The sequence below is a fragment of the Dreissena polymorpha genome, chromosome 1, assembly GCF_020536995.1.
Source record: "Dreissena polymorpha isolate Duluth1 chromosome 1, UMN_Dpol_1.0, whole genome shotgun sequence".
Taxonomy (NCBI): domain Eukaryota; kingdom Metazoa; phylum Mollusca; class Bivalvia; order Myida; family Dreissenidae; genus Dreissena; species Dreissena polymorpha.
The window spans coordinates 76,522,062-76,537,454 of NC_068355.1; the positions used below are offsets into that span (position 1 = coordinate 76,522,062).

The 15,393-nt window shown below is 37.1% G+C and overlaps 1 protein-coding gene across 3 annotated transcripts in view; it reads right to left on the bottom strand.

Annotated features, from left to right (window-relative positions):
* Positions 1-5,353: 5,353 nt before the first annotated feature.
* The window catches only part of LOC127836145 (uncharacterized), a 34,333-nt gene continuing 24,293 nt past the window's right edge, over positions 5,354-15,393 (bottom strand). The window contains exons 1-4 of one of the 3 annotated variants that reach the window (XM_052362591.1): positions 14,568-14,672; positions 14,082-14,412; positions 11,746-11,959; positions 5,354-8,820 (exon numbers count right to left, since the gene is read on the bottom strand). In XM_052362591.1, the coding sequence (XP_052218551.1) occupies positions 8,582-8,820; positions 11,746-11,959; positions 14,082-14,294 (666 nt within the window). In that variant the 5' untranslated portion in view covers positions 14,295-14,412; positions 14,568-14,672 and the 3' untranslated portion in view covers positions 5,354-8,581. Of the gene's footprint in view, positions 8,821-11,745; positions 11,960-14,081; positions 14,413-14,567; positions 14,673-15,393 lie in introns of those variants that run through there. The other 2 variants (XM_052362578.1, XM_052362584.1) reach the window with 2 other exon arrangements.

The following is a 15,393-nucleotide window of genomic DNA, read 5'->3' on the forward strand; positions in this document are numbered from 1 at the left end:
AGAACCAGCTTTCCGTACTTGTATTTTCATTTGATTGCGCAATTTATGACGTATTTCTGTGACGTAATTTCTGAGACGAAAACACCAGTTTTAGCTATTCGGACGTGAAAAGTTTATATTAAATATTTTTAAAGCATCGAACGATAACAAAAACGTATTTCGGATTGTGCATTTGTCGTGCAAAATTGGAAGCTTTGATAATCGCTCCGACAAGTCATTCGATTTTGTAAATCGTGTTTTTGGTGACAGTGGTTTAGCATTCGCTACAATCGTTTAAAAAAGTGTGATTCAAAATAAATATAGATAAACGGATAGAATAACAGAAAACGGATTGCACATCGTTGTTATTTTATTATTATAAGCATCGGATTAAAGTTGTCATAGAGGTAAGTGTGTCTTTTACTTTTTTCATTTTGCTGTTTGGTGAATCCTGTTATTAAAGCTCAAATAGAGGCATCAATCTAATGTGAAGCAGGGTTTCAGTTTCAATCGATATTTGTATTATCCAAATTGCGTGCTACATGTCATTAAATAATCTAATTATGATTGATTATTTCGTTGATTTGTGGCTAAGACTGAATGTGGACGCCATTTTTTTCCAGTTGAACGTCGCCCGCGCACACATTCTGAGGGAAAACATTTACAATTTACTAGATAAACACTTTCAAATGCACATAGAAGTCTCGTCTCATAATATGCAATCAAAACACAATCGGCATAATGATTTGATGAGTTCATTAATGCAATATATAAAGGGTTGAATTTGTTAAGCAGATAATTTTATTGTAGTCAAAATATGTATTCGAATCTGCGTTTTTACTCGCCTTTGCTTATATTGCAAATTGGATCAACATAAATATTTTTAAGTGTGTTTATTTCCTCGAAAGTCCTTCAAACAACTGGTCACTAATTAGGAATCTAAGGTCGCGCATGTGCTATAAAATTGTAAGTTCGGGAACATTAACTCAACAGCTCAAACTGACTTAATACAACCTACGTCAAGCGGTCACCAATCGTAAGTGGTCAGCCAAACATTCCTCCTCAGTATAAAAGTTGAAAGCAACCGATGGTCGATATACTGTATATAGTTACATTTTAGAAGAAAGAACGCGCAACTAAAACACGAATTACTAGCGCGTCAATCGACTTCTTATCGTTTCATCCAACCAGGAACCCGATGGCCCATAAAAACGTGGATACTCTTCCGCGTATTTCCCTATGCGGCTCAACTACGGAGGCGATCTCTGACCGCGACAAACAGATGAGGAGATGGTTGGAACATTTCTCAGAGCTATACTCTAGTGCCACTGTTGTCATCAAGCCGGCATTGACGCCATCAGCGACCTGCCTGAAATGGAAGAACTTGACGCCCTGCCCACTGTTGAGGCCATTGACCAAGCCATCGACCCCCTGAGCTTTGGGACAGCGCCAGGGAAATCACTGCATCCCACATTATGCCACCAACTCAGGAAAGATCTCCTACTCCAGCCACTGAATGATCTTCTTATCTTGTGCTGGGAGTAAGACACAGTACCACAAGACATGTGCAATGCCAGCATAGTCACCCTTTACAAGAAAAAGGATTACCAAAGTGACTTAACAACTACAGAGGCATTTCTCTGCTGAGCACTGATGGGAAAGTATTTTCCCGAATACTCCTAAACCGACTCCAGACCCTTGCAACAATGATATATCCTGAGTCCCAGTGTGGCTTTCACGCCAGCGGATCCAACACCTACATTATTTTAACATTGCGTCTACTCCTGGAAAAATGCAGAGAACAAGGTATGTCTCTTTGCTTCGCATCCGTCGACCTTACAAACTATTCCGCCTTTTGGAGAAGATCAGCTAAGCCTCCCACAAGCTGCCTAGCATGGTGTTATCCTTCAACAAATACGTGAAAGGATCTGTTTGTTTGACGTTTCATCCTTCAAACTATTTCCCATCTGCAGCAGGTTGCGTGCGCGCACATACGTTGTTTGACATCTTCTTCTCGATGCTGCAGAAGCAACCCAAGTCCTCGACAGAGAGATGCTGTTAGCGGATGATGATGCGCTTGCAACGCATACAGAGGAGGCCTTCCAGAGAGTCAAAGCTTTGCCATGGTATTCGAAGACTTTGGGCTTACTGTCAGCTTGAAGAAGACGAACATCATGGGCCAGGATGCAAGTACCGTACCCTGCATAAAATCGCAAAATATACTCTGGATGTGGGCGATGACTTCACCTACCTTGGGTCTACCATACGCAGAAACCTGTTCATCGATGATGAGTTTTGTAAGCGCATCAAAAAGGCTTCAGCTACCATGGCCAGACTAGCAAAGAGGGTCTGGGAAAGTAAGTTTCTTACAGAGAAGACCAAGATCATAGTATATCAGGCGTGTGTACTCAGCACCATGCTGTGTTGTAGCGAAGGTGTGTTGGGCGACCCTCATGCGACATTAACGCCGTCTAAACACATTTTAATTGCGGTGCCTCAAGAGCATTCTGGACACCACGTGGCAGGATGGTATCCTGCACAGCGACATCCTGGAAAGTGCTTTATCCTGCACAGCGACATCATGGATAGTGCTAGGATCCCGAGCATGTTCAGCTTTCTAATTCAACGTCGCCTTATGTGGCTGGGTCACGCTCGCCGAAAAGAGGATAGACGCCTACCAAAGGATGTCATATATGGACAGTTTGCCACTGGCATGCGTGGGTCGCCCAACCCTGAAGAAAAAGGATGTCTGCCTAGAGGGACCTCAAAGCAAGCGGCATTGCACTTCGGAGACCCTGGCCAAATATTGCATCGTTGGCGACCGCAAATACATAGACGCATTAAGGCTAGCAGATTAGAGCATACAACTCGAAGGGAATCTTTTGAAAAGCTCGCGCCACCCTTCCCCCTCTGTGTGCTTGACATTCAACAAGGAACCCCACCCAAGCATCGACCTGCTTAGCCACAATAGGCATTGCCCCCCCCCCTTCCCCTCAGAAGTGACTAACTCAAGAGAGCATTAGCATAGTCTCCAGAGACTCAGCTCTGCCAACGACAACATTTTCTCAAATAAGAGTTTTTGCAATTTGTTTTTGTATATGATATGACTTTTTATTGCTATATCTCAGGTACCATAAACAATTCAACATGACGTGTGTAGAGATCAATGAGAAAAAAGCCATGCACAAGGACCATAAGGACCATAACCCTAAACCTTCTTAAATGAGAGTTATTGCCCTGTGTTGTTTTTGTGCCTCTTTGGCGTTTTTGTGTGATGAAACCCTCCAGGGCTATATTTCAAATAAGACATCAACATGAAACTTCATGGTGTATAGATATCAATGGGGAGGATTGTAATTCATAAAAACGATTACCCTATACTAAATTATTGTTTTAGGATTCTACTGTATATAGAGGTATTTGCACCTATTCAAAAACAAAATATATTTGGCGGGAGATAGAATGTGGTTGTTATAAATAGTTATTACATAGTAAATATTGGTGTAATATTATTATTTTTGTAATAGCAACGAAATTGGCATTTTAATCGCACGTTAAAACTGATTTGAGTCGGTAGTAATGGAATTTAAAGTTATACAAATAAGTCATACTGCTGTTAGTCGGAAATAAAACAGATTTACGACAATACACAAAATGTCCATCTATCACCGACAAAAAAGAACTACATTTCAACATAAACGTTGTTTGTGGTAGGACAGTGAAATATTGAGCTAAATATACATAAGGTTTTTGTCAAACGATTAAAGTCCCAGTCTAAGTACAGCCAAGACATACATTCACTTTAATTAACTTTACATGACAACTCGCCAATGTGACGTACAGTAAATATATAACGCACCTAAATAACAATGTGTCAAATAAACTAAACGCAATTAACGATATGTTTTAACATTTCCATTTTGCTTTTCATATCAATTTATGCGCTGTCCAACAAGCCTTCAATTGGCTTTCTCACTCAATTATATTCTTGCTTCATGTCAGCCATGGAATTGAGCGTTAGCTTAGTAGCTTATTTTTGTGTATCGCACTTTTACCTGAGAAAAAGTAGATGCACGTTTTCTGAAGTTGATCAGTTTTTTCTGTGAAGGAAAAATCTTTTGTTTACAAACGAAGTTTCCCTCCAAATACTTTATGCGCCAGTCATCTTTCAGCCTAAACAAGAATAAGGCAGATCTACGATTGAAAATCTTGGCTAAGTCGTAAATGTTCTAATGTGGCTGTATTAAAATCGCGCCGCGTCTTAAGGTTAATGAAAATAACAAATGAGCCGTGCTCTGTGAAACATGGGTTTTAATGCATGCGCAGTCTGCACAGACAAATCAGGGACGACACTTTCCGCTTTTATGATATTTTCTGTTTAAAGAAAGTCACTTATTAGCAAGAATACAGTATGGCCGGAAAGTGTCGTCCCTCATTAGCCCGTGCGGTCTGCACATGTTAATCTGGGATGACACTTAACGCACATGCATTGAGCCCTGTTTTCACCGAGCGCCGCTCATATCTTTCGATAAATACATAGTCCTAAATAAACGCGATTAGAAAGCGGGATTTCTCGTCTTGCATTGTTCTGTTGAATAATGACATCAAAGAAAGGCTCGTATAACATTTTGCAACAAATGTTTTTCAACCCATATAGCTAGCTGTACGTTGTCGCGCTATTTACGTCATCCTTTTATCAAAGCAATCTATGTAATATCACACGTTGATGTTTGCCAACTGCGTTTCTCAGTCCACGTGTGTTTTCATTTTTTAAAGTATTATTAAATCTAAATCTAAACATTTTCCATTTAAAGTAGTTTCAACGTACAACTCTCATTCAACTCAACAAATTATACCGCGATAAGAATGTGCCTTCTATGATTTTTGCCAAAACCAGGCCCGTAGCAAGGGTTTTGAAAGGGGGTGCGAATTTTTGCCATAGACGATTGTTATTGAGCAGCGAAGTGGGGAAGGGGGTATGCGCGGGAGGGGATGTTCCTCTTGCAATCGGTGACTTTGGAGGTACTCCCACTTTGTCTAAACAATTTTGAAAATGAAACGTAAACTCATGCATTCTGGTCACTTTTTAACTGTATTTAGAGACTGAAATTATAGAGCATTTTTATATAAAATTTCACGTTCATTGACCATACTCAGTGACTGATCGACATGAATATGATATAACAGACATGTATTCCCCACCACGTTTTTCAATAACCACCTTTTTTGATCAGTCACGGAAATACATCATTTTATACTGTGTTCAACCCGACACTATTATTCGCGCACACACTTTGTTTACATATGCAACAACACATTTATATAATGTGAAATCAACAATAAGAACGGTATAAAATATCATTATTTCTTGGAATCTTGGAATCTTGATACAATTGTTGTGTTTTACCATTCCAACATTTTACCATTCATAAATAGAGCAAATAAAATGGAAAAATTTGACTTTTTTCAAAACAATTATTTGTCTGCTACTATGGATAGTCACAGAGGCCTAGCATTGCTCTAAACGTGCTAATAGTGTATTATGCAACAAACACTGATTAACAAAACTGGGTATTCTCTAATGTGCATCAATACTAAAAAGAAATCAAAATGGTATAACTGGTTTCTTTATTTTCTTATTTTTAACAAATAATTCATCTTTTTCTAATCGATTTTCAGAAAAATACAACACTTTATGCTTCATTAAGACCCTATAACCACAAACTACTGGCCCTATGGTCTCAAAGTCCTTAACAATGTATACCAGGACGTTGAAGAAAAAAAGATGTACTTATTAGCCCACTATATGCTCAAGATCCGTCACAGTTGATGGAAATTAAACGTTAACGTCAAACTGATAATATATTATACCGTTTTTAATTCATTATAACAACTTTTTATGAGTAGGGCATTCCTAGTGTCAAGTTTGACATAATTAAAACATTGTGGAAAGTTATGTATGTGGAGCAGAACAGAGGCCATTAAGTGTTGGTAAACTAGAAAACAAAGCTACCGGTACATTGCTTTGTCACAATGATTTGTTTTCTTGTCATTCAACACAAAAATTATCATGACTTAATCATAGCTGATATTTTCTGCTGGAAAACCCTTTAGGGGATCCGAAAATGGCTGTACGGGGATATAACAAAAAGACAACGCAGTCCGTCGAAAATGCTGTGCACAATGTGTTATTGTTATAAATCGTGGTATAATGTTATTAATCAGTGACTCATTAGTCTTCGGCAAAAGTCGAAGGGTGTCCTTTGATTTCAGTAATTTACGGAAGCTGACATGACATTCCGTTAATACTCATCTAAATGTGTTTTCTTTTTTATAAGATTATTTATTTATTCAAGTAAATCAAATTGTGTTTCCAGCCATTTAGATTATTGTCGAAAAAGGTTATCGGACTGGGATTTCAACCCACAATAAGTAGGCTTCAACATTTCGTTATGATATCTATTACAGTTATAGCTTTAACAGACACAAATAACGATGACAGAAGTTACAAAACAATCATTTAGTATCGAATATCTATAAATGAATATCGATTATATACGGATTAGAGTGCCAGGTTAATAATTTTGCATCATACAGAAAACAAGTATCTATTTGAAACAAAGATACCAAATCCATTTTGCGGGGAACGGCTTCTTAGATCTTCTCAAATTTTGCTGTCACAACTTTTAATGATGTCAACAATTCTGCGGTTAAAACTTGTAGATCTAAATAAAAATCACGCGCTATCTTGGAAATGACTTGATCGAAAAATTAATTATATATAGACCTGGCGGTTGCATATTGAATACAACATCATTTTAACGCTTATATACGAAGACTCACTGGGTTCCTGGACAAAATAAATAACTGTTTTTGAGTCCAGTAAAGTTGGGTGCAACTTAAAGTAAATTTTTTTACTCGTCCAAAAATATTGGGTGCGAACGCACCCAACGCACCCCTTAGCAACGGGTATGAAAACTATGCTACGGTGTTAAACACTTGTATACGGAAGCCCAAATCTGCTTAAAGCGGGTTCTGTTTATGCGTTGTGCAAGTAGCCATCCACAGTTATTTTTTAGAATCCGATCTCGACAGCCTTATCCAATTCACAGTACACGTTAATTTGGGGGCGTGTCATATTTAATAATAATCACAATGAAACGCTCATGTTTTTGCTTGTTCATGTAGCCGTATACAATATATGAAGTAATGTAATTGTGTGTTTAACTTCACTCAATCTCATTTGTTTGCAATACCTTTATTTATCGTTTCGTTCTTATATCAAAGTTTCTTTCTTCAAAAAGCAAAATATAGTTTGCGTGTGACCGAGTTCTTGCATGTTGATTCAAGTATGCAAAATTTTACGAAAGAAATATTCTTAAGACAAGTCATGATAAATGGCGTTCTCCATAATAATTAGTGATGAGTTGTTTAACATATCATTGAAGTTTGATAATTTTTGTAAACGAATGATCATAAACCATCGTTAGTTTTAACCACACCACGTAATGTATTGCATACGCAATAATTCCCGTTATTCTCAGACACAAAATTGATCGTTTACAGTGCAGTGAAACATATGGACATGTAAAATATCGATTGCTATTTCCCAAGCACTATGTGGACAAAATTACATAGGCCATTTACTACTTTATTTTTGAAATTCAACACCATAACCGCTTGTTGATATTCCTACCTAGCTTTTAACAACTGCTGTTTTATTTAATTAATGGTAACAGAATGTAACATATCTGGTAACAGAACTGGTCGGTATGGTCATCTCTTTTTCGTCGTTCCACGTCGACGTTCGGCGACTTCAGTCAATATTCGGAAGAAAAAGACATATAACTATCATAATACTATCGTAATAACTTCGTACACTTGATGTAGATATATTCCACTATTTATATTCCATTCACGGAGCTTTATGTTGTCATTCCGCTTCATTCATAATTTTCTCGGGGACCAATTTTAAATAATCAGTCTTTGATTAAAACCACTGTATACAGACGGATAACCACACATTTTCTAAAGCAATGTTAATACGAACACCTCATAATCCTTCATGAAAACGGACCCTCCAAGACAGTGTATATATTAGGACAAATCAGGACACTATAAAAACGGACTATTTATGATATTTTGTAAGGACGTGCTCGACCATACATTTCATTAAAACCAGGATACAGTGAAATTAAGCATACATAGAGGGTGATAAACATCAGTATAAAACCTTGATACTTCATGGACATACAATGAAAGATAAGACATTTGTCGCGATCGCTTATGAGGTTATGAGTTCGAAAAGCAGATGTCTCGGCGATTATACCAAATGACATACATGTAGGACAAATCGATGAAATCAAGAACTCGGCTAAATCTTGCCTTTAAACGAGTAACAGAATAATCATTTGTTCTTGTTGATTGAATTGTTTATCAAAAAACATCACCTACTATACGAAAGACATAATGAAACATACTTCTGCAATTAAAAACGAGAATTATCATAAAACTAAGTATGAACTTGTATGTACTAATATTATCCAATATACCATTTGAGTACCGGTTATTCGGCATGTTGAACAATAATTCGTGTTCGGTGTTATTTGCGAAGCTGTACAAACGGACACTGCCACTTTGTGAAGGGTTGACATCCCATGAGTTTTAGGATCAGCGCATGCGGATCAAAGAACACGTCAATAGACTGGATCTTTAGATCTTCAGTAACATTGACAACGCAGAATCCGGTCATTTCCAGAGTCTTCCCCGTCGGTTCAAAGCCGTTGTAAGGTCCCTCAAACTTGCCCCAGTGACGCCAAGTGAAGCACACTTTTGGTGGACCTAAGCACGTGCAATATTAATAATTAGAAAATTACTGAACTATTAATAATTGATTTTACGCTTGAGGACATACACATATATATTTAAAAAAGCTCACGAGTGTAAATCATATCCATATTTATTGCTGTTTAACAATCATTGCACGCGCAGGTATAAAAACAAAAATCTTGATGCTATGATAATCATTAAAGACACACACATTGAAATGAAGTACATGTTAATCAATACATATAGATGCAATTTAAGAGTGTGCAAAATTGTTATTTAATCTAAAGCCTAATTAGCAAGTTATTTATTATGTTTTTAAATTTTAAAACCGAAAGTAGGATTTCGATACGTACATTTTGACAAACGCGATTATTTTTAAGTCTTACAGCGCAAAGAAGACGGATTTCTACCTTGTAACCACCAGATATATTTTAATTGAGATAGATAAAATTAAATCTAAAGCGTAGTTAGCAAGTAATCTACTATTTTTCAAATGGTACCGCTTTTATAACCGAAAGTAGGATTTCTAGACGTATACGTCCATTTCGACAAACGCAATTATTTTTAAGTTTTAAAGCGCAAAAGAGACGGATTTCTACCATGTAACCACCCGATATATTCTAATTGGCATAGATAAAATATGTTTCTTATTTATAATTAAATTTACTATGCCATGTATTTCATTTAAGGTGTGTGGCTTTAAGCGCTTTACGAAGGATTTTACACAAGAATCACACGGATTACAAGGATAAGCCGGGTACATTGCTTATTACTAGGTAGTCAGATAAGCAAAAACGAATATATATCGGACTCATTGCTTGATTTGCAGAAATGCAAAGCAAATATACATTTTATGCTATATAACGAAGAGTATATGCAATGGTTACATGTTAATACTTTTGTCGAGGAAGCCGCGAGTAAAGTACATTCCGGTCATTATAATAAAGTCGCATTTGGATGGATTGCTTTTTGTAAACGAATATGATGGAGGTTAAGCTATGATTATATATTGCTTAATTCAGTGCGTTACTCAATAACTTTCATAAACCTTTAAACTGATTTAACTTCATATGTTAATTCTTAAACAATTCTTAAAAGATATCATCCATCAATAGCTGCAACTGTAAATTGTCGTACTTTAGCTAAACTATTTTTTGCAGTGTAAATTGCTTGAAAAAAAACGCACGTACGATGAATACTTGTAAATTAATGGATTTTTAATTATAATACATTATGCATGACATTATGCCATAATGCATTCAGTATGCGGAAGAGAACGTTTTGGATCAAATCAATCTTTGCTAGATAGAGTTGAAGACACGATACGCTAACCTTAGAACCCACACAATGTTATAATGTAACTTCTTAAGAGTGCTGCAGATTTTTATATTGCTGCATTTAATACAAATGAGCCTCGCTCTGTGAAAATGGGGTTAAATGCATGTGTGTAAAGTGTCGTCCAAGATCAGCCTGCGCAGTCCGCACAGGCTTATCAGGGACAACACTTTCCGCTTTAATGATATTTAGCGTTTAACGAAAGTTTCTTCCTAGCAAAATTCCAGTTTATACGGAAAGTGTCGTCCCTGATTAGCCTGTGCGGACTGCACAGGCTAATCTGGGACGAAACTTGACGCACATGAATTAAACCCCATTTTCACAGATTGCGCCTTAAATATATATCCCTGTTGCTACGAACGACAAACATTAGAATATAACGTCTAGAATTCAGTTATTCATATCTTATTTGTATTGAAACGGTCAACAGTTGATTTTGTGAGTACCTGGATTTAATAAGCAGAGCCAAACCACATATAGGCTAATCAGAATTGAAACTAAACATCCATTAAGCAATTTGTCATAAGACAGTTTTCTTAATTATCAATTAATCAACAGGCTAATCAGGGACGACACTTTCCGTATAAACTGGAATTTTGCTAAGAAGAGACTTTCTTTGTTTTTCAATATTAGTCTCAGTCATGTGTTATTTTGCCGACTGATGCACATTCGCATTTATTATTTGAATCTGTGACAAAAAAGTGGAAATTTTTCAATTGTACAAACGTTGACAAAGTCACTTAGAATGTACAAAGTTCAGCACCTAGCTCCATTTCTTCTCACCCACCCTCTGCCATTTTCGTGCGGCTAAATCACTATATCTTTACAATTTAACAAAATCGTTTTAATGAAAGTTGTTTATTTACATAAACTAAACGTAAACACATTTACATTTTTTTTGTGTGAGACGCAGTGGTGTAGTGGATATCGTGTCCAATGAGGGATCGGGAGGTCAGGTTTTCGATCCCAATTGTGGGGGTGTTCTTTAGATTTCCCCCAATTGACCCAAGAACTGGTTCTAGTCCCGGTTAACGGACTCGAGACCGTTTCAAAGAAGCATTAGGCTCTCTGTGCAATCGAGCTAAAATAAATACTTTTAAACTAAATGAGTTTTCCTCACTAATCCACGTAGTGTCATTTGCAGGTATTCCGGTAAAACGGATGACTTAATCATATTAATGAAAATTATCACATATTGTGGTAATGCGAACATCATTTAGCCCTTAAAGAATTTCGCACGAGTATCCATCAATCAGCATCGTGTTAGACAAAGCGGGCGTACCGAAAAATAGTGTGTTTGTCGGTAAGCTTAAGGTACGCACGCAACAACTGCTGCTTTTTCTGTTTTGTCTGTCGCACGCTATTGAGCGCGAGTAATGGCTAGTACCAAAACAAACTACCTAAACACAATAAAAGAAAAGTATGTTAAATACTCGAATAGTTGCTTTATGTATCATACTCTAATAGGATGAAATATTATGGACCATGGAATGTGTACACAATATGTCATTGTATTCGTATTCGCGACATTCGGTGGCGTTCATATAGTTTATTCATATAAATTATTCAGGAAATCAGAACAACATGAAATTAACATAATACCTGATATGACGTCAAGCACTTCCCAAGGAAAGCCGTGATTGAATGCTTCTTGAAACAGGTGCAGTGATTCGTCTGATGTCAGATCTGAGTTATACAAAACGCTGTCATGGAAGAAAAGGTTGTAGTTGCCCATCTGAATCTGTTCAGCCAAATTAAATTTTCTTCCACCGTTCGATTGTAAGAAAAACACCTTTTTATCCACGGATTGCCAGTCCTGAAATTGACCAAACACATTCAAAAAATAGATCTCGACCGAGATATTTACAAACAAATCATCATCATCATCATCATCATCATCATCATCATCATCATCATCATCATCATCATCATCATCACCACCACCACCACCACCAACACCACCATCATCATCATCATCAACAACATCATCATCACCATCAGCAGCAGCAGAATAAGCAGCATCACCACCATCATCATCATCGTTATTTTCTTCGCCGGTTTGGTTGTAAGGTGGGGGGAGGGGGCATGAGGCACGACGACACACACATAATCCGCCAGTCTGGTCTGTTTTGGGCTGTAGCTCATCCCTTCGAAAGGACGTCCACGTTTTTCACATTGCATCCAGCCTTTGTTCTGGCGGCTGTGACGGCTACTTCTCTCTCTAGCATGCATTAGAAATAAGCCTTACACATTAATTTGTGCCTAGTGACGTGCCCAAAACAAATCAGCTCTCTTTGTTCGACGGTCGCCAGTTTGGGGTTAATGTCCGCGAAGAAGTATGGCGTACCATTTGGGTCGAAAGTCAACAAGACCTACTAGTAAAAAGAGAAATGTACTTCAACGTACAATATGTACGTCGAAGTACAAAAATTATACTTCGACGTATAAATATGAAATACACTTCGAAGTATATATTTGTACGTCGAAGAACAATTTGTACTTCGACGTGCACGTTTGTACTTCGACGTACACATTTTTTGAACAGCCAATAAAAACACTCGTCTCTAAAGCCGCTTTTCCTTCAGATTTATTCATAATAAATGTTAAAAATCTTCTTTCATTGAGGACAAAATGAATAAAAAAAGAATTGTAAATAAGTATCTGCTTGACGGTAAATTTGACGAAAGAAATAATTATGTTTTAAATTTACATTTAAATCGAAAATTTCAGTCGTGGCGACGAGTACACATATTGTTGAACCCGTATTTGTGTTTCTATTAGGAACGGTATTTACGCCTCTTAATTCGCAAAAAGTGTCTATTATATTTAAATACATTTGTACTCGTAAAGGTATGATTTCTAGATTTCAAATGATACTAGCAATAGAATAAACACACCAGGTAGCAAAAGAACCGGCGTATTATCCGCCATTAAAGGCGTCTTCTGGTTGGCTTACACGCACGGGTCGGTAAAAACTGTACGTCTAAAAAATGTACTTAGACGTACATATTGTAAGTCGAAGTACATTTCTCTTTTTACCTAGTAGGTCTTGTTGACTTTTGACCCAAGTGGTACGCCATAAAGAAGTGCGTATTCATATTCCGGACGTAATCATCGGTCTTGTGATCCAGGTAGGAGATGCGGAGTAGTCTTGGAAGACACTTGGGTTTGAAGGCCTCTACCCTCAGCCCTTTCGCCAGGCTATGCAGGTCTCGCGTATGATTGAGAATAAGAGGAATTTGTAGAGCATGTCCTGAAGCTGACGGACCTTTATCTCTTGGTATCCTTCGCAACGAGCTCTTATATTATATATTTTACTGGGGTCAAGATATAGTTAGAAATTCAAGAAATTTAGAATCGGTGCTCTATATTTAGTCATGCTGAAGATATTTATTTAAAAAATAAAAATCATGTTATTTCTTTGGATTCGAGCTTCTGGGTCTATGAACGTAGACGATCGCATTTTAGTTTAGGCGAATGGATATCATATTTTGTTCGTTTCGTTCCACCAGACTTGTCATTGTTTCTATATTCTCGTTATTAATGTATAGATCTGATGGTATTAATGGGGTTGTAGTTTCTGTTGATTGCAATAATCATAATACCTTTTTATCAAAACTGAGATCAATAACATGTTGGTTTTCGCCATCTATTTTATCATCCGTACTACTCGACCTACATATTTTGTCCATTCGAAGTCCCAATCGGCCTCACTATTTCCCAAACCACTTACTACGACAAGCCGGTTTGTGTTGGTACAATAATATACGTTTTACATCTCACATTGTCTCATGCAATATAAGTGTTTTCCTTTCTTCAATTACCTGAGCGCTGTTGAAAGTAATTAATTTAAAAAAGGACCTTCACAATTGTGACCGTTTATATTTCTAAAATTAAAACCGTATGATTATATTGAATGACTGTTGTCAGATGCTTACCTTCTCATGCATCTTATGCGTGCTCTCCATTTCCCAGGTTTTCACCAGGTTTTCTACCGTTTTCTCCAGCGACCCTACTGGGTGGTTTCTAATCTTCCCAGCGAGGTAGGCTCTATCCACGACCTCAAAGTTCGGCTTACCGTACCTCCACTGGATATCCGGTTCCTCAATGAAGCTGCGCACTGGAGTTTGGGGATTAGTCTTATCATCCATGCTATCTCTTCACTGTTTCTATTTGCAATGTGCTGTCTGTATGGCTTTCTGCGTCAATTGCGAACACTAGGTCGATTTCAGTGTTGCTACTCTTGTTTTGAATGGAAAGTTCTTTCTGCTGATAATATAAAACGCTGCATTACATATTAATGATGATACATTAACAGTAAGTTTAGTTAACAACGAAAATAAAAAATATATTTTTATTAGCATTTGTTTCAGTATAAGTAACTGTAATTTCACACTAGTATAACAACAGTAAAACATTCTTACATTTTAAACAAAATTCACTACCGTTTGAACCATAATACATAACACTTCACTATTATGCGCGTTTTACTGCGGTTTTGAAAGTATAAGTCAAGTATAAGTTCGATTTATAAAAGAAGCATGTTAGAATTTCCGCTAATTAAAAGTGCATTACGTCTAGCAGGATTTATGCATTCCGCCACGCATCACTGTGATTCAGCCTAGCGTGGCAACTAATTTCGTCATCACGATACATAGTGGGACATCTTGGGACGCAGTGATATTGTCGTGGCAAAGCACAGGGACATAAAAGGTATATAAACTATACATATATACAAGGGATACAACTGTCAAACAAATTAATTAACACTCTTGTCTAAATTATAGCCCATATTTACATAAACGATGATGGTGAATTCTTTTCAGCCATAACACTTTGGAATGCTTCGGATAAATGTTCATTACCGTTTGTAAAACTACATGTGATTGGTCCGATAAAATCAAGTCATGGTTCCCGGTATTTTGATACAACTAACTAATTAATGACTTGCAGCCTGGTTTAAAAATTCACACGCCCACAAAAAGTAAACAAATCACGAGTTGTACAATTTAAAGAACGAAAATAAGGCAATATCGATATTAATTGTTTTACCTTTTCATTCTTAGTGATACGGAACATATTTGAGATATTCATTCTCAATTAAAATGAATTCACCGCAATTACACGCACACGGTCACAATTTATTGATTTTGGGATCCGCTGGCACAGGGGAATCGTATGTTGTCTCCGATATTGCAAATGTATTACACTCCAAAGGGCTATGTGTTCAAGTTACATGTTCCACCGGGA